The sequence below is a fragment of the Ammospiza caudacuta genome, chromosome 3 (genome assembly GCF_027887145.1).
Source record: "Ammospiza caudacuta isolate bAmmCau1 chromosome 3, bAmmCau1.pri, whole genome shotgun sequence".
Classification (NCBI taxonomy): domain Eukaryota; kingdom Metazoa; phylum Chordata; class Aves; order Passeriformes; family Passerellidae; genus Ammospiza; species Ammospiza caudacuta.
The window spans coordinates 23,265,699-23,284,708 of record NC_080595.1 but is presented as its reverse complement, the minus strand read 5'-3'; the positions used below and the strand labels follow the sequence as shown (position 1 = coordinate 23,284,708).

At 42.0% G+C, this 19,010-nt stretch overlaps 1 protein-coding gene across 2 annotated transcripts in view; it reads left to right on the top strand.

Moving 5' to 3' along the window:
• The window catches only part of TGFB2 (transforming growth factor beta 2), a 58,168-nt gene extending 39,416 nt beyond the window's left edge, over nt 1–18,752 (top strand). The window contains exons 3-7 of one of the 2 annotated variants that reach the window (XR_009274535.1): nt 12,414–12,546; nt 12,665–12,775; nt 14,612–14,674; nt 15,232–15,385; nt 17,125–17,205. Coding sequence is in view for 1 of the 2 variants with exons in the window: in XM_058801310.1 (XP_058657293.1) it covers nt 12,414–12,546; nt 12,665–12,775; nt 14,500–14,674; nt 15,232–15,385; nt 17,125–17,283 (732 nt within the window). In the remaining variant the exon portion in view is untranslated. Of the gene's footprint in view, nt 1–12,413; nt 12,547–12,664; nt 12,776–14,499; nt 14,675–15,231; nt 15,386–17,124 lie in introns of both variants that reach the window. The other variant, XM_058801310.1, reaches the window with a different exon arrangement.
• The last annotated feature ends 258 nt before the right edge of the window (nt 18,753–19,010 follow it).

Sequence of the window (19,010 nt, the reverse complement as noted above, 5' to 3'; positions counted from 1 at the left end):
AGGTTATTGTAGGATTAGATCTTTTCTCCACCAAGTAACAGGCAAGCCAAAGGCAGCATGCCCTGTGTGTTTGTGCCAGGCATATTTTAGGCATGTTACTTTGTTCCCTTGCTTGTAGAGAGGCAAGCTGTCTCTGGATCATTTCCTTTTGGTCATGTTTGTTTCTTGCAGTCTTGTATGCAGCTCTCCCAAAACCTTGTACGGGGGTATTACAGCTTTGTGGTGGGCAGTCTGAACTGCATGAGTTCCTTGGCAGGAGCTCTTCTGCCCGGAGCATGAGTCCCTAAATGTTCCTGCAGCTCATGTCCATCACAGCACATGAGATTAGGATGCAGTGTTTAGCAGGAAGAGCAAAAGCAGGGAGAAATCAGAGACAAGGAACCCAAGATGCTTTTGGGTCCCTTCCAATGTGAGATATTCTATGATTCTGTGGTGTATTATAGAACAGTGCTATAGAAAGCATTCTAAAAGTTACTGTATGAATTCTAGAGATTAGAAAGAAGAAAATATTTGCAGATGAAGGTGAAGAGGTATGGATAGAGGAGGCATTGGTGCCCCAGTGGTCATGGAGGAGCTTCAGGGCTGTGTATTAATGTACTGAGAATGCAGATAAGAGTTGTCTAGTGGTGAACATGGTACAAGCATGGGAGGTAAAAGGGGAGAGTCAGGAAGATCCTCATTTCAGTGGAAGTGGGAGAGGCAGCTATCTTCTGTAAGGGCTGAACCCTTAGTCAGATCTCTGACTCCAGCATGAAAAGCCTTGGGGAGTGAGCCTTGCAGAGGAGATTGCCGGTGGAGTTGGCATGAGCAGCTGCCGCTCCTCCTCTGTGCATGAGCTTTGCTTCCTGTCTTGTGACATACGTGCTGGGCTTGCCAGGGCTGTTGTGCCCAGAAGGAACAGTGTGGTTTTTCATCTTGCATAAGCAACATTTAATTATTAGGGTTTTTTTTTTTTTCTCCTCCAACCAAGTTACAGGTTGCCTAGTGTTTTGCTTTGTTGTGGAGCTCTTCTTGATGAGGGTTTTTGAAATTCCTTTCATACCTGCAGTTTCAAGGAATGGTTGTTCCTTTGTCCCCTGGTCTTTCTCTGGGGAAGAGGGGTAGAAGGCAGAAGCCTTCTGGGGAGAATCAGAGCTCTCTTGTGGTTCACTGAGATAGTCCCTGACCATGTGCACATCTTCTGATTGCCCTCCAAGAGCTTTCTGATTTAGTCCAGTGGCAGTTTAGTAGTAGCACTGATATATATAGCACTGATGCAGAAGGGACAACGTTATTCTAAAGGACTGTTTTAGGAACAGCTAGAGACAGATGTGAAGGGTAAATTGAAAAAATAAGCAAGCAGAATATAAATATTTGTTTTTCCTCCTGATTCTTTCTTTGTGTGGTCCTCTGACCTTACAGATCTACCCTTTAAAATGAAAGAAGAAACGTAAAACTGCACCTTTTCAGCTAAGCTTTCCTCAGGCTGTACTTGGCTCCCTTTTCCAAACCACATCAGAAAGGGACTTTGTGTTTTCTTACAGCCCTTGTTTGCACTGACTCCAGGAAGGCAGTCTGGGGCTGCTTGGCATGGTGAGCCAGGGCTGTGGCCCCTTGTTCCAGGCCCCTGGCGCTGCAGCAGCAGCAGGACCCTGTTCCCACCTCAGAGCCTGAGCTGGAGCAGAGAGCACCCCGTCGTATTTATGCTGAGAATGAATGGTTATGAATCTGCTTGTCAGGTTTTCTGCCATCTGGATTTCTCCAGGCAGTGAATCCTAGAGATTAATTCTCATGGAGGTGCCCTGCATGCATCCACAAAGCCAATGGGCAAGTAGTAATCCCTGTGTGCAGAAAATGTCTGTTTTCACCCAGAATACTTCTCTTGGTATTTAAGGATTAGTCAGTCACATCTGTGTGTTCCTGCACAGATGGGAAGTACAGTGCACATACTAAGAAGTCTTAGGATGGAAAATAATAAAACTCACAGAAGTAGGAATTAAGTTACTTTTAAAAGGCTGGTATGAAGGCTTCTGTCTCTTCTTGGCTCTGGTTAAGTGAATCTGCAGAGAATTAAATTCTTTAAAGGCACTACCCTTTCTGTTCTTTCTTCTGCCCAAAAGAGAGGCTTAATCAGATGGTTATGCTGCTGATCATCAGCAGAGCACATTGGAAAGTGGGAAGGAAGGAAGGAAGGAAGGAAGGAAGGAAGGAAGGAAGGAAGGAAGGAAGGAAGGAAGGAAGGAAGGAAGGAAGGAAGGAAGGAAGGAAGGAAGGAAGGAAGGAAGGAAGGAAGGAAGGAAGGAAGGAAGGAAGGAAGGAAGGAAGGAAGGAAGGAAGGAAGGAAGGAAGGAAGGAAGGAAGGAAGGAAGGAAGGAAGGAAGGAAGGAAGGAAGGAAGGAAGGAAGGAAGGAAGGAAGGGGCGTGACCTCGGACAAGGCGCGCTTCTCCTGTCCCTCCACCACGCTGTGCTCACTCAGTGCGCTTCCCAGCGTGCACCAAGACTTCAGAAAATATTAAGAGGATAAAGTGCTTTTGAGGAAGGGAGGAAAAATAATATTAAATAAACAAGTTTTAGCATCCTCCAGTGGCCCTTGCTATGTTTTTAAAGATTTATGCCAAATGCAGGCTTTATTGGAATTTGATCAGATAAAGCTCAGTTGTTATGGGAATGTCTTTGTTCATCAGTTTTCTTGCCTGCTTTGAAGACTTCATCACATCTTTCTTTTATTAAGGTGCTTCTGTATTTATGAATAAAGTTCCTGCACCCTTCAAAAAAAGCCTCGTCTTTTATGAATAAGCATTCCTAAAAACAAATAGGCACCACTGCAAAGCAGAACTAATAGAAACCCTTACAGGGTAAAAAGACATCCTTCAGAGAGTGCTGTGGTATTGGGTTTAAGGTATTTTTATTATGTACAGGCAGTCAAACAATAACAAATAATAATTACTTCCTGTGGAAGTGGTGCCATGTTTTGTTAACACGTCATAAAGCATCACAAAAAGTGCAGCTGAAGCTCTGTGTTTTATTGTCGTCGTTGTCTGAGGCTGCTGTGGGTGGGATTACCTGAGAGGCTGTGGATGGGAGGGATGGATCCACAGGATGTATCAGAGCAAGGGTTGAGGCAAATGAACAGTGCCAGGTTAAAGCTGGGGAGACACATCAGATTGCAGTGAAGAATCTGAAGCAAACAGGAGGAGACCTCTGGTCTTTCCATTTTGGGGAGGGCCCAGTCCATGTCAGGAGCTCCTGTGGAGCTTGCTCAGGGTCTAGGAAGAGCTATCTGTCCTCTAGGCAGTGGTAGCCCCCATTTCCTCCAGGGCCTCTCTCCCTGCTTGGAGGTAAGAGGAGGAAGATGCTGTGGAACATACACCCCATTATGAGTCAGATTTAAATTTAAACCACAGTCGGTTGTTCAAATACTTTCAATTCAGACAGTGCTTTGTCTTGTTTTTCAGTTGGGGAATATGTTTAGAATGAGCTACCATAGATTTGGGCCAAATCTCTGCAGTGCAAATCTGAGGCAATTTACACTGACTGCAACTGCGATCCTTCAGACTGATCTCCGTATAATCCGGAGCAGAGGGGCTGTGCTCTCTTTTCTTGCCAAAAAGTGCCGTCTCTGATGGCATGGGAGAGGATACCATGAAGCAGGATTTGTGGCTGTGAGCTGGCTCAGGATGTCTGTATTACAGATATCACCTGGGGCACTTGGTTGTAACTGACTGCCATGGCTGTGACCCACATCTAAAGTAGTGCATTTGGATCTCACCATTTATGTGTTGCTATCCTGAAACCAGACTCTTGCATTCTGAAGGGTTATGAGGTTATGTTGAATGGCAAATGTAAGGTGTTCTTTGAAGTGCCAAACCCAGTATAAGGTATGGATATGATAACTTTCCACTCTACCAAACTCCTTCACTTTCCCCCAGCAGCAGCTCAGGACCAGAGGAAGTTCATTTGCAGTATATTTCAATTGAATTACTGTTTTCTTCTTGTTCCTGAATCCCTCTTTTCTGGTTCCAGATGCTATATGCCCTACAAAAAGTTGTCAGAACATTAGAGAGCATATCTAGAGTACCTTTGGCAAATACTCTTTGAGTGTGAGGGCAAGTGTTTAGGGCTCCATCATCTTTACTGTAATTTGGGAGCATATCTCAGTTGCACCCGCCTCTTGTCAGGAATAGAGCAGTTACTGAAGACAACTTGAAGGAATGTAATATATAATATTTCTGTCAGTTCCTGGCAAGAGCCAGTGTGTCCTTCCCAGCTGGACACTGCCATGTCCACATGCAAGAAATGCAGGCCACAGGTGGCTGTATTGCCATTTGTTCTGCCTGTGCAGTATTGGAGGTGTGGGAATGCAGGGCATGGGTCTGAAAACAGCAGCTAGCTTTGTGTTCCTGTTCTTTGGGCTGGGGTTTGTTGGGGTAGCCAGGCCTACATTACACTGGGACACGAGCAAGTTTGAAGCAAGCAGCTCAGCGTGGTGGTCACTGGCTGAGGAACATCAGGTTGGCTTTATGGCCGTGTGCTGTTGGAGGGGGGAAGGTGGTGCTCCTGTTCTGGGGAGCTTTAGGAAACAATGTGAAGCTTTGTTGGAGAGAAGCCTACGCGAAGAAGAATAGGTGATGGGAGAAAATGGAGGAGAATGGGAGTGATTTGTGTGGAAATCTGTAGGTGGTGGGAAGAGAAGACTACAAGGAGAAGTGAGGGAACAAGGCAGGCAAGAGAAAGGGAAGAAAGAGGAGGGATTTGTGGAAGAAGACAACATCTTGGAGAAAGTACTGTGTCCAAATACTCATTTAGCCAAGAAAGCTGCATGCCAGAATGTAGTAAAGTGCACATGAAGATGAGATAGTTCTGTCAGGGACAGGACCAAGGAAGAGAAAAAGCCTTAGGAGACCTGTGCATAAAGGGGATATGAACACAGGAGTACCCTGCAGGATCTGGGATATTTGGCTAGAAGACAGGAGAACCCACTCTGTTTCTGTTGACTTTGGCTCCTCTTTGTTGATACTTTAATAAAACATAATGTGCCTTTGGCAAGTTAAAGCTAAAGGCTAGATAAGTTTACGGGACTTTTTTTTTGTTTTGCTTCATTTTATATAAAATCTTTCTTTGGAGCTATCTTAAAATCTCCCAAATGGCAGGAAATTGCCCTCAATATTTCAGAATCTTCCAGGAGAAGGACCCCAGACCCTCCATTCTTCTTTATTGCTTAAACAATGCAGAGTCTTCCTGCTTGCTTAAACATAAATCAGGCTGGACAGCCTCAGGGCTCTGTCCCCAACTTACACTGCAAATGTATCTTCAGTATCAGGAGGAAGGCCCTCCTTGGGGAACAAATGGAGAGGAAATCCCTTCCCAGGATCCATTCTCTTCCCAGAGCTCATCCCCTCACTGCAGGGTGATGCAAGGAGTCAGTCACAGTGATTCCATGGCACACTTGACTTCCCCTCCCTTTCTGAGCTGCTGAAGTGCTCATCTCTTTGCCTGCCTCACACTTCACCTTCTTTTACCTTTAAGTGAGCATCAGCCAGCACTGTAAGAGAATCCTTCTGCAGCTGTAGCCCATCCAGATATAAAAGCAGTTGGGTTATGTGTGCAATATGTTCTTTTTATTTGCAAGTTTGCATGAAGAACGTGTCTGGCAAGTTCTGAGCAGATGGATCAGAGACCTATGGGTTTTTTACAAACTTTGGCAAGTACTCCATACCTTTCTTTGTATTTTGGCAGGAACTCTGCATCTCATATAGTAGTCTCTAAAGATTCTGCCCTCAGTTTGAGCCTGATTCGGAGACCATTGCAAGTAATGGAAAGACTTCATTGATAAGCAGGGGGACTGTAATGCCCTTTTAACTCCATAGCACTGAAAGCAGAGTCTGAATTACTCCTTTGCAGGAGTGGCTACAAGAAGAGCTTAAAAATTCACTGACATTTTTTAAAAAAGCTGGTCTCTTGCACTTAGAAGCAGCTAAGATTTTGATAGCCAGTAGGTTCCCAATTATCTGGCAAAAGGTACTTTATGGAAGCTTTGCACTTTACACCATATGTTTTCACATATAATGAGTGATAAACTGGAGAGGTTTGCAGCAGAATTAAGGATTTTCTTTTTCTTATGTCCAAAATAGGATCAAAGGCCTCAGATTTAACCAGGGAATGAGAAAGGATTGATAATTAGCATGGCCATTTTTTAACTGTAAGTTTCAGAAAGAGCTGGCTGAAGTCCCTGAGAGCTGTCCGAGGAGACCTTTGAAATTTGGAACCAGGCAGTGAGTGAATCTCTCAGTAGGGTGAGTCGGATGTAAGAATTTGGAAACTCCCAGCAGCTGTGTATGCAGACCTTGGGAATGTGGTCATTCCAGTGTAAAGAGTTAGGCTGCAGTCCCCTGCAGTTTCTTCTGGTTCAGGAAAGGTCATCCTAAATGGCAGTTTTCAGCCATGGTGTGTGCATAGCTGAACTTATCTTTGCTCTCATGTTAACCAGCATAAGCACCTCATTTACCACTGGATCTCATTGTTTGTGCTTATTTACTTTAGGCTTACCAAGCACATGTCAGGTTATTTCCATTATTTTTAAAAGGGCCATGAAGTTCCAATGGAAATCATGGATAATGACTGATAAGTGAGAGAAAGAGCAGTGAGCCTGCCAAGATGTTGTAATACAAGAACATCACAGGAGTTTGAAATGACAGAGAAAGGAAGGGAAAGGAAGGAAGTTATCAGGGGGCCAACAGCATCTGGAGGGAGGAGATCTGACAGTCCAGAATGAATGGAGAGGAAAGACAGATTAATAGCAGGTTTTCACAAGATAATGCCACATTTACTTCTGTTCAGTGACTGCAGAACCCACACTGGCTGATAGCAGTGACCAATTCAAGTTCTAATGCAGTACAGGAAATAGGATAGATATTTTTAAGTGGCCATATGGTCTTATTACTATGTTTGGAAAGTTCATCAACTTGTTTTAAGAAACTGTAAGTCACCAGAAATATTTCCAAAGAGTTGGTGACCATAATTCCCAAACCCAGCCATAAAATGCTCTTGGTTTTCTTGGCTGCAGCAGATGTATGTCATTGATGCATCAGCCTGTGTATCATCACTGCTGAACCACATTCAGTTCTTTCTTTGTTTGCTTGCTGGGGAGGTGGTGAATTTATTAGCCAAAACTATTCCACTGTAAATTATACTTAATTGTAATTTTCCCATTCTTCTGCATCTGATTGTGGTGACAATAGAAGACTAGAAGTAGTTATTGGCCAGAATACCAAATCTGAAATGGACTAAACAAGTTGCTGTTCTGGGGCTCTAGTTATTTGAAAGAACCAGTGTATCTTCATGTCAAATTTTTTCCTTTTAGCTGTGTAATGAGTCACGAAGACAGGCTGTTCTGGCGTCTGCTGTCAGTGGTTATTGTCTAGAATGCATGCACTGATGTGTTGATTCAGTTATCCCCTGCCTTAGCTCCCTAAATATATGAGCGGGGGAGTAGGCAGAGGAAACTTTGAACAAAATAATGTTTGTTTTAACAGTCGTGAGCTTAGTAGTTTTTTCGAGTTTGTTTTTGAACCAGTTTAATTACCCTGACACTGAGTGCTGCTGCTCTGCTCATGTTAACTTTTGATATGTCCCATTCTTTAAAGAGTTTCTGCTAATTTTGCAAGCATTCTGCTTTGTTTGTTATCATGAATTATGTAGTGTTCTCAGTGTACTTTACAGTTTATAAAATATAGACTAAGATAATCCTTATCCTTACTTTTACTGTGTGATAGTTTCCTGAGGGTATAAATGTGTGTGCCTATAAATAAACAGTTTCATCCTCCAGTATTTGAATGAAGATTTCAGCTACTTGATACTTAAATTTTTAAAAAAATGTATCTGTCAAGGCTTTCCAGTTAGTCTGAAAAATAAGCATAGGAAGTGACAGAAGTAATTTACAAATCAGTATTTTCTGGAAACTCCTCATGCTTCTGAAACCAGTTTGTGACAAAACTAAATTTTTTCACTGCTGAATGCCCTGGTCGTGGTGATTTGGGAAAAGCTTTCAAGATAACATCATGGGTCAGCCTCCTCTAATGGATGAAGAGGAGCACAGACAAGTCCCTGCCAGCCAAGCAGAGGTTCTCCCCCAGAAGACTGAGCAGAATTAAGAGTATATTTCAACAGGATTTGTAAAATACCAGAAATCTGGCAGGCCTGATGAGGGTGGCATGTGAGTGCTGTCATCACCAAGATCCCCGGCTGGGCTTCCTAAACATATGGAGCTGTACAAAAAAGAGCAATGCTTTGTTTGCATCTGGCTTCTTCCTGAGCCATTTCCTGCAATTAACTGCATTTTTCGTTTATTCATGTGTTTGTTTCACCTTGGTCTGCTGGCAGTAGCTGCATGTGTGTCGTATCTAGAGACTCCTCATGGGTATTTGTAAGATAATTTTTTCACCAGGTGTTTTCAAGAAACCTCAGAATTGAAATAAAATGTATGAGAGGTAGGTTAGCAGTGGGTGTTGAAAAAGGTGGGTAGAAGGCAGTGTGCAAGGCATTGGTCAAAAGAAGATTAAGAAGTGTTTTAGTTGGTGGTTTTCGTGTGAAAGGGAGGAATCAAACACAAAAATGGGGTAGAAAAAACCTGAAATCATTCTAAGAATTTAGGGCATTGCTACTGAATGAAAGTTACTCTGTGTACTGGCCTAGAAGCCTGGCGGATCACCCTTTGGTAACACTTCTCCCAGTTCAGCTCATCCGCAGTGTGTGATCGTGTATGTCCGTTCCCTGTATAATCATTGTTCTAACAGGCAGTGGGAGCAAGACGAGAGAGCAGATATCCCTGACAGACATGTCCATGTCCAGAGCCCGTGTTTGCTGCCTCTGGGCTGTGTCTGAGGCGTGTGCAGGTGTGCGTGCTCACAGCAGGTCCTGCACAGCCATCGTGCATCACCGTGCCGGTACCTGGGGCTCTTGGGATGTGTCCCTGCCCACGGAGGAAGGTGGGGCTGCTCTGTGGAAACTCTGTCTGCTGCTGATGCAAATGATGGGATCTGTGTCTCTGCACGCCGTGGGTGATGCACAGGATTCCCCCACCGGAAAACCTTTGCCTTCCCATCATGGCCTGTAGTCAGACCCGGCTCTTTGTACCTCTTCGAGAGGGAGCGTTTGGGTAAGGTGCCAAACGGAAGTAAGAAAGGATTAAAGGGGAAGTTCAACTCAGTTGACTTTCTCTTCTTTTTTCCCCCTGCCTTCTGTTAATACTTTCAATGCACTGAAAACTTTTGCACAAAGGCTTTTGTTTAGCTCCTGCAGGTACAAGCTGTGCAGCAGCAGTTCTGATAACCGTGTTTGATGTGGTTGTGATGGGCTAAGCATGAAGGTGAGGTGGTGTTTATGGGTAAGGCAAGGCAATGTTTATAGGTGAAGGTAATATCTCTTCTAAGACCAGTAAGTGTGGTTGGAAGAAGTAGACAAGCTTTCAAGCACAAAAGCTGCGAGGCTTTTATTCTTTTTTGAAGCTGAATTAGTTGATCTAGTAGGAAGAAAGGGTTGGAATGGTGAAAGAGAAGTTTTTCCTTGAGGGTGTATTGGAAGAAAAAGGTGTGTTGCTGATGGGGAAGGTTAAAACCAGAAATGTAGGGCAAAGTAAAAAGAAGCAAACCAAAGTGGAGAAATGGCAGAGAGAGCCTAAAATGCTTATTTCATGTAGCGATTTCTGGAAGATTCATTTGAAGAATATATTGCAGCTGTAAAAATTTCTGAGAGATTCCCACAAAAAGGCCCCTTTGTTTACCCCCCTTATAGAGTGCAATTGCTTCAGTGTGGATGGAAATAAAAAACAGTGTAGGAAAAGAAACTTAATCAGATTAATTTGAGGGAGAAAATAGACTCTGAGGATCCAGTCTCGGATTTTATCTTTCATTAGCTTTCCACACTTGCAACAATGTAAGAGGAAAAGAGGAGAAAATCGAAATGGTGAGACTAGAAGATCATTCTTGCTTATAAGTACTCAGATTGTTAAGATCATACATCACCCTAACATTATAAAGATATTTAACTCAAGAGAAGGAGATTTAAGTTAATTTCACTAAGTGTAACACTCTTCTCTCTTAACAGCCTTTTGCTTAAGAACTGCCAGTGCCCATGGTGTCAGTTGTGGAAATTATCTCTTACTTAGTTTGTGACTTTTTGCCTCGTTCTTTATAATTTTCTTCCTGGGCATGCTGTGTAAGCAACATGGAGAGAAACTTTACTCTCAGATGTTGTAGGTACCATAGGGGGGATAATATCCAGCTCTTTTAATCCATGGTATCCGTCCTGTCCCACAGTGCCATACAGCTCAGAAGCATTTTCTTGCCATTCAGCTCAGCAGTGGGGATGGATTTCCCTTGGACCATTGGATACATACAGTGATGATTTCTTGTACTTTTACAAATGCCTTTTATTCCAGGTACACACTGACAGCCCTTGACTCTGTCTTTTGGTAGCAATTGGGATAAAGACTGGAATAAATACATTTATTTTTGATATCAAGGCACAGCTGTGTCTTCAGAATATGTCTAAGACCAATTATAGTTAACATCAGGAGATTGCTTTTGGCACATTACTTACTTTTAGTCCTTACATCACTGCCAAAACTGAGGTATGCAGTTTCTGGAGTCTTTGGAAAGATATGACTGTGCAGAAAGGAAGAGAAATGAGCCAAGTTCTTGTGTCCCATTTGCCTCACACCCCCCAGCCCCAACACATCCTTGCAGAATGACAGCTGCATTACATCCTCAGAAACACTTGACCTGATAAAGACCAAAGGGAAGGCAAAGCTATATTTGTACTTCTCTGGGACTTTCCCAGCATTGATTACTGATTCTCTCATCCCTCTGGCACTTCTGAGCAGTGGTAGTCCCCTTGCTGCTGCCAGACTCTCTGTAAACAGTTGTTCAGACACTTTGTTTGAAGGTTACCTCATAAAAAGGAGTCCCAATGTTCAGTGTTGGAGTGCCCTTAATTTCTACTGGGGAGCTCAGCATTGCCTACCAGGGGCCCTTAGTAATCGTCTGGACTTGAACCAACATCTTCTCATGGCTTTTTGCTAAATGTGTTGATCAGAAAGAAGACAAAGAGCCTGTCATGTTGCTGTTCTTTTCATAAGACAAATGTTATTGTAGGAGCCACGTTGTTGGCCTATGAGAGATCCAGCACTGCCTTGCCATAAACAGGGAGACTCTGCATGCTGACTCCACATGCTGGACAGAATCTGAGCTTTTCAAGCCTGTTTAATTACGAAAAGCCTGATTTTATCACGATGACATAGTTTCACACCTCTTTTGAAATATTTTTCTTTACATGTATCATGTGGTTTCACCATGATTTTATTACAGCAGTGCTTGCTAGATGTCAGGTTGTTCTGGGCTGAGAAAATAGGAGGAAACAATGAGATGTTGTCAGTTACTCATTTGGAGATGGATTTGGGTGCTTAAAGAAAGGAAAAACCCGAAACAAAAATGAAGTCGCACAGCTGGCATGCCAAAAGTTACAAAGTGATGTTATCGTGTGGTATCTTGATTGGAGTTGACTAAATGTTGCATGGCATTCCAGCTCCCTGCCTCACAAGACTATCAACGGAGTAATAAAGAGAAAACCAGAAACTAGCTGTTAACAGCCAGAAGTCCAATTGTTTTTGTCTTAGGGTAAATAATAGCAGGCTATTCTTGTATATGGGAAGGCACTCACTGAATTGTTTGCCTGGGATGAGGAGGACTGTGGACACTTGAAATTCTGGTCATGCAGGGCCTGGGTTTCTTTTGTTCAGGTATTTTTTTATTCCTTGATCAGTGGAAGCTTTGCTGAAACATTTGACAAAAATACAAATACGGCCTGTATCAAAGTTTGGATGGAAGCAGCCTCACCTGGCACGAATCTATGCATGGCCATCTGTTTAATGTATGATTAGTATCCAAAATCAGAGGGAAGGCTAAAAGCATGAATAAGGCAATACCATAGGTTAGTTATAGGGGAGCAATGTAACATCTTCAGTGTACAGACTACATTGTACAGCCTGGACTTTGGCATCTTGTGCTCTAGCCAGTGTAAGTATTACTGAGGAAGGTGAAATAGCTTCTTTTGGTGTTCACTGTGATCTCTTCAGCAGTTGTATTACAGGATAGGTTTTCAGGGAAGTTCTTTCTGTGTGATTTCTCTCACTAAGGAATATGTGATGGTATGTTTTGCTTGGGAGCCTAAGCTGATTTCATTAGGGTGTTTTTATATTTTTCTTCTCCTTACACACCCTGAGAAGATTCTTTCTGAAAATGTGCACAAATGTTCATCTGCTGCATAGAGGTTTCAGCTGTAATAGTTTCTTGTGCTAGTTTCTAATGTTAGTGGTCCATTTTAAAGGCAACCAGGTAAATGTTAACCTGTAGGAAATTTTATTTGTTGTTTCTTTCAGGTTTTAAAATCTAAAGAATTATCATCACCAGGACAGCGCTATATTGACAGCAAAGTAGTTAAAACAAGAGCTGAAGGAGAATGGTTGTCTTTTGATGTCACTGAGGCTGTACATGAATGGCTCCATCACAGAGGTGACAAAAAGTGCTCTTTGCCTTCACTCCTGCCCCAGATGCTCCTCCAGTAACTCAGGAGTATTTCAGAGTCATTCCACATGTGAAAACCAACTCCACTCACTTTTATGTTTTGCAGACAGGAATCTTGGATTTAAGATAAGCTTACATTGTCCATGCTGTACCTTCGTGCCTTCCAATAATTACATCATCCCAAATAAAAGTGAGGAGCTTGAAGCAAGATTTGCAGGTAATTAAAGTAAAAAAAAACTCCAACTTTTTAAAATGTTGTGGTATGTACTAATAGAGGAGGGAAATAAAAAGCTGTTTCTGCCTTCTAAATGGCATTCAGCTGATTGAAAACTTGCTCATTTGAGAATTGTGATTCTCAGCTGGTAGGAAATTATACTAAAGTCACAAGGGTAAAACTGTATCACCTGCACAATTCTAAAATCACAAGGCATGAAAAAGCTGTCTCTTTCCATGCATGCAGCTTTGATGTCCTTAAAAATCTGTGTTACAGTTTGCAGCATGCTCACAGGATATATGTACATTTTTGGATTTTGTGCAGACTCTTGCACAGTTTGCCATCCACTCTTGGATAATAATGAGAAAATAGCTCAATTTTTTCAAAATTATCCTTTTGCTTTCCATCCTAGTACTGTAGTGAGTCAGACTTAGTTGAAAAGTTTGGAATGAGTGGGCATTAAAAACAAAACTGTGTACTGAGGGTTATGACTATATGTGTTCTTTATGGACAGCAGGCAAAGTGATACAGAGTAAATATATGAAGTTTGTATAAGCTCTCTTGTGTTTTTGAGCCATTAAACTTTCAGTTTCACAAAAGAGAAATTATATTTAATTGACTGTACTACAGTTACCGTCCACCAGCACACATGAATCTATAGCTAATTTTAACCTAAATTCTGTTCCTGAAGTTCCCATTAATTGAACTGTATCATGATTTGGTTCACTTGTGATCCAAGTATTTGGCTATATTCCTTGTCAAGTATTAAGTTTTTCTAACTGTTGTTTCACTGCATTGGAATTTTTTCCTGTAAGTAAATACATGTACTGTATATATGATTAAAGCCATTGTGTGCATTTAAAAAGTGATTAGTATGGTGTTTGGTCACTAGAATTGCATATGTTAAGAGAAGAATAGTGTATCTCTTTCTGTTTAGATGGTATTATCTGGTTGGGGAGATTATTTTCTAAAGGATGTTAACAAAAGGCATAATGTGACTCCTGTGAAAGGCCAATACCTTGAGTCTCTTGTCTGTGCTATTGCCATGGTAAGAAGCTAGTAAGGCAGTTAGTGTTAAAAGAGAATACAGAATGTGAGGCCATAGATTGCCATTTCAAGAAGAAATGCTTTAATCAGTGTCTTTTCCATGCCCATATAAAGGAAGAGACTAGAATAACTAATTTCTGGGGAAAATTAGCAGATTTAAATAAACTGGTAATGAAAGATGGGGAATTTACAAGTATCATAAAGGAGTGAATATGATGGTGGAAGCTAATGGGATAGAAGTAAGAGTGGAAAATGAAGGTGCAGTATCCAGAGCATCTTTAAGTGTGTTAAAAGGTTTTAAAAGGTACATACCTGTTAAAAGTTGGGAGTACTGCTCTGACTGAAGCAACAAGAGAATCACTGCTTGGGGCATTTGAAGCTAAGACGTGCAAGATGCAATGACTGAAGTTACCTTCTCTGTTACTCATTGAAACGTTTTTAGTAAATGTACTGAAATGGCATTAAAAAGATGTGAATTTGGGAGGGTTAATACAATAGCTAACATGAGAACTGTGAGTATCTTAGGCATCTTGGGTTGAAATTTGTCCCCACTTCCCCAGTAAACATGCCCAGCTGATACCATCATGGCCCAGTTTCTGAGATTTTTTTTAAGAGATGGTTTATTTAATTTGTGAAGAAAAAGCAACACAATGTTTATCACCAAAATGTATTTTTTGAAGGTATTGATGACTACACATATTCCAGTGGTGATGTGAAAGCTTTAAAGTCCAATAGGAAAAAATACAGTGGGAAGACCCCACATCTTCTGCTAATGTTGTTACCCTCCTACAGACTTGAGTCGCAACAGCCCAGTCGGCGGAAGAAGCGTGCTCTAGATGCTGCCTATTGTTTTAGGTAACTATGCCTGCACATCCCATATTCTTACACAGTGGTGGGACACTGGAGGTGTCATGCAGTTGTTGATCACGTTTCTTTACAGTTAGCCTTTATACAGAATGCAGACCCTCAGGGGTCTGTGTGCAGCAGGTCTCTGCCCAGCGGTCTCCAATCCCACAGAGACAGATTGTTGTGACCTTAGACAGGAGAAGCTCAGTTCCATGTGGGATGATTCCCAGATGCATTTGCCCCATAGTTAGAGCAAAATTACCACCTTCGCTTTGTTCACCTACTCAGAGTCTCCTCTGTAGGACCTGGAAAAAAGCACTTAAATAATCCTCCAGGGAAGCCATTAGCTTTGTCTGTATGAGCAAGTCCTGCCATGTCCCAGCATCCTGCAATAACTGTAATTTCAGTTACAGCATAAGCTACTATTGATCTGATTTAGTTGAGAATTTTTGTGACTCAGACCTGCCTTTCTGTAAAGGATGATTTCCAGGGAGCAAGCAACTGGATTATTTTTATTCCCAGCATTGTCTTTGTTATGACCGATGTGTTTGTATTTTATTTCCCAGGAATGTACAGGATAATTGCTGTCTGCGTCCACTTTATATTGACTTCAAGAGGGATCTTGGCTGGAAATGGATTCATGAACCTAAAGGATACCATGCTAATTTCTGTGCAGGAGCCTGCCCATATTTATGGAGCTCAGATACTCAGCACAGCAGAGTGAGTAATGCATTTGCTAATTTTCAGCTTCTGGGACTGACATCAGCACCAGTATCCAGAGTTAGTCTCAGTAACTAAGGATGATGAAATGTGGCCCTATAGAGAAACTCACTCATGGCCTCAAGCTAGTTGAAGCAGGAGAAATGTACTGGCCCAGAGATTTACTTTCTTTTATGTGTTCATTGATACGAACACATGGTTGGATTGAATACTTCTCGTGAGTGTGTAGCCTTTGGAGGTGGCTTGGAAAAGGCCTTTCAATACAGACCTGAGTGGAAGATGGCATGATGAGTTTGGTCAGCAAAGACACCGAGGGAGGCACTTTGAGAGTAACAAAAGGGCTGAGTTCTTCCACCGGGTTATCACCTCTTTTATGACCTGCCATACTGATAGCTGTCCTCCTTTTACTTCAAAAGACATATTCGTTCTTACACTTTGAAAATTTATATGGGAAGGAGGGACTTTTTTTGTATGGGATGCTGATAAACTGAATCATAGTTGTCTGAGATGGGACTTTTTATTTTAGGGATTGGATGTGGTATTTTAGCCAACTGCCTTAGGATGAGTAGTATTCTGCTGTGAAGTCCTAATTTCCTCTCAGCTGTCACTAAGGATGTCTAGACATTTGCATCACAGTTGTCATAAAGTGAGAATTTCACCCTCGGGTCCATGCTAAGAATGATGTCTCCCCTTTTTCAAGCCTCCCTTAAAATGACAGATCAGTGTCAGTCAGCAGGGACAACTTGCCAAGCCCAAGGGACAGCTTGAGTTTCTTTTGGTTGGTAAAACCATGATACCATGCTCTTCCTGAGCTTACAGACCCCTTTTTAGCTGTCACTGTCTGTGACATTGTACTGTTAGCAATGTCAGCAGGCAGAGGGATAAATAAGGTGAGTGTGTTTCTGTGCTGGTGTGGAGTAATGGTGTACACATTTTGGAACTGCACTTGTTTTTAAAGGAAAGAGGAAGAGTAACTGTCATGGTCACAAATACGTGGTTTGGATAATTGCCCCAGGAGCCAGAAGTTGCCTAATAAAGTAGTTAGTGTTGCTGTCCTGAACAGATCTTCTGTCTCTCTAAGCTGCAAATGTTGTGTGGAAGTTCTAGGAAAAGGTCACTTGGTGTTTGGCTAAGGCATTAATGGCATCCTCAGGAGCACCTGTGCATCATCAGTGGCTAACCCTACATACTTCCCTTGCAGAGAACCATGCATAGGAATCAGGGTGACATAGGTGGTGACTCCATGCATCTGGCTCTCAGCAGGAGTAGCTGCACCTTGAGTCCTGCTGCTTGCAGGATGGCATTAATGGACTTAATTAGCATAGCAGAGGGTAAAAGAAGAGGGGTGCCTATACTCTGAGGAGGTCTCTCTTCTCTTTGGTCATTTGTAATTCCAAAATCTGTAAACAGCAAATGGCAACCTGAAGAAACAGATAAAAACATTTCCTCTGTATTCATAAATATGGTGTGCCTGTTGATCCAAAGGGCATCATTCTAGAGACAGACTCCAGGTACTTGCCTGCTTTGAGGCTTAAGACTGTATGGACAAAATCTTAGGAAATTCGGGCATATTGTGATCACTAGATTGAAGTGGAAAAGCATAAAAACCCTAAATTCTAGGAATCTTTATACCATTTTCAGTGGGCATTCTCTCAGGTGCCATGGGAGGAAGGGATGCAGAAAACAGTTTGCTCATTAGAGGCAGCTTAATCTCTCTCTTTTTTGGTTTCTCCTTCTAGGTACTCAGCTTGTATAACACCATAAATCCAGAAGCTTCAGCCTCCCCATGCTGTGTGTCCCAGGATTTGGAACCCCTCACCATCCTCTACTACATTGGAAAAACACCCAAAATCGAACAGCTTTCCAACATGATTGTCAAGTCTTGCAAGTGCAGCTAAAGGATATCCCTGAAACAGCATGACATGTGTTTATAAAAAATAAAGATAACCAAGGGAAAAAAGAGAGAGTGAGAAGGAAAGAAAGAAAAATAAAAACCTGGATTCATCAGTGTTAAAAGGAAAAAAAAGAAGAAAAAAAAAAGCGGTACTAGTCTGAACTGTTTGAAAGTTTGTTTTGTTGTTTTTTTTTAAACTGGCATCTGAAGCAAAACATTGAAGGCTTTTTCCTACATTTCACCTACACATAGTGTGAGATAGACAAGAAGCAAAGTTAAAGAAAAAAAGAAACCTTTTAAAAAATAAACACTGGAAGAAATTTGTTAGTGTTACTATGTAAAAGGAAAAAAACAGGAAAACCCCATGAAGTGGAGTTGCTGTATCTGTCCCGTGCCTTACTTGATCTCTCTGTATTGTTATGCAATAGGCATCCTACCCATTCCTCTTAGCTATAGAGTTAACAGTGCATTATTTATTTGTGTATAAAAACTATCAAATGAACATTTCTGTGTCACCATTGGGAAAATGAAAACCAGCCAATGTGGACAAGGTGGAGACCTAATAAGCTGCCAGAAATACATATAAAGCCTAAAGGAACACGAGCTCAAAACAATCAGAAAAGTAATGGTTAGTTTAGTTCAATTAAAATAGAAATCAGTTATTACATTACTGAGAAACTCTGCCTTTAAAATACCTTATTTTTCATGCCAGCTGCCTAGAGAGACTTCTTGTAAGGTCTCAAACCCTTGTTTTAATTACTGAATGATTTACTAATAAAGGACACTCTGTTTCAGTCTCAAAGACAAGTCTATAAGATTTTTTTTTTTACTGTAAATGATTTAAAATGTCAGTTTAGTAAACCAGTGAAATATTTAACATTTACTGGTCTAATCTTCAGACCTTAATATGTTGCTGTATAGCTATGCTATGGGAATTTTTTTGTTCTTTTGGTATATGTAACCATACCTAGAGTATTACAATAGGTGGGTAGTAAAAGCCAGCTTAATTGGAAACATATCTGTAGATCTCTATTTGTAAACTATTAAAAAATTACGTACTTTATGTGTAATGTGTAAATTTTCACCATATTTTTGTACTCTGTAATACTGTCAGCTCTCATGACTTTGAATTTGAATTTGGGGCTCTTTTTGATCGCTCAGAATCACGTGTTTCCCTCTAGCTGGCCAGTATGAGTAGAGTCCCTGTATTTTGACTTGCACTACAAATACATGTTTTATAATAATTGCTATACATGTGCTTTGTATATTGTTCATCATTATGACATAAGCTACCTGACTCCATTTGTTTTCCTGTTTTATAAAAAAGGATGGATTAAAGCAATCTCCGCCCCTGCTCCCTGCTCCTCCTCCAGCTGTCCCCGTTCACAGCGCTTGCATCGCGATGCGGTTCAGATCTCTGGGCCTTCCCGTTTTCCCGTTTCCTTTTGGCTGTGGACATTGAACAGGTGGGCAGGGAGCGAGGAGAGGAGAGGAGAGGAGAGGAGAGGAGAGGAGAGGAGAGGAGAGGAGAGGAGAGGAGAGGAGAGGAGAGGAGAGGAGAGGAGAGGAGAGGAGAGGAGAGGTGTCCCAGCCCTGCAGAGGATGAGCCCAGCGCTGTGCAGGGGCCGTGGGCAGCGGCGATGCCCGTGTGTGCGCAGCACAGCGGGAGCACAGCACACCTGGATGCATCCACCTGGCACGGGGAACTCGCTCCTGCAGCTCCTCCGTGGG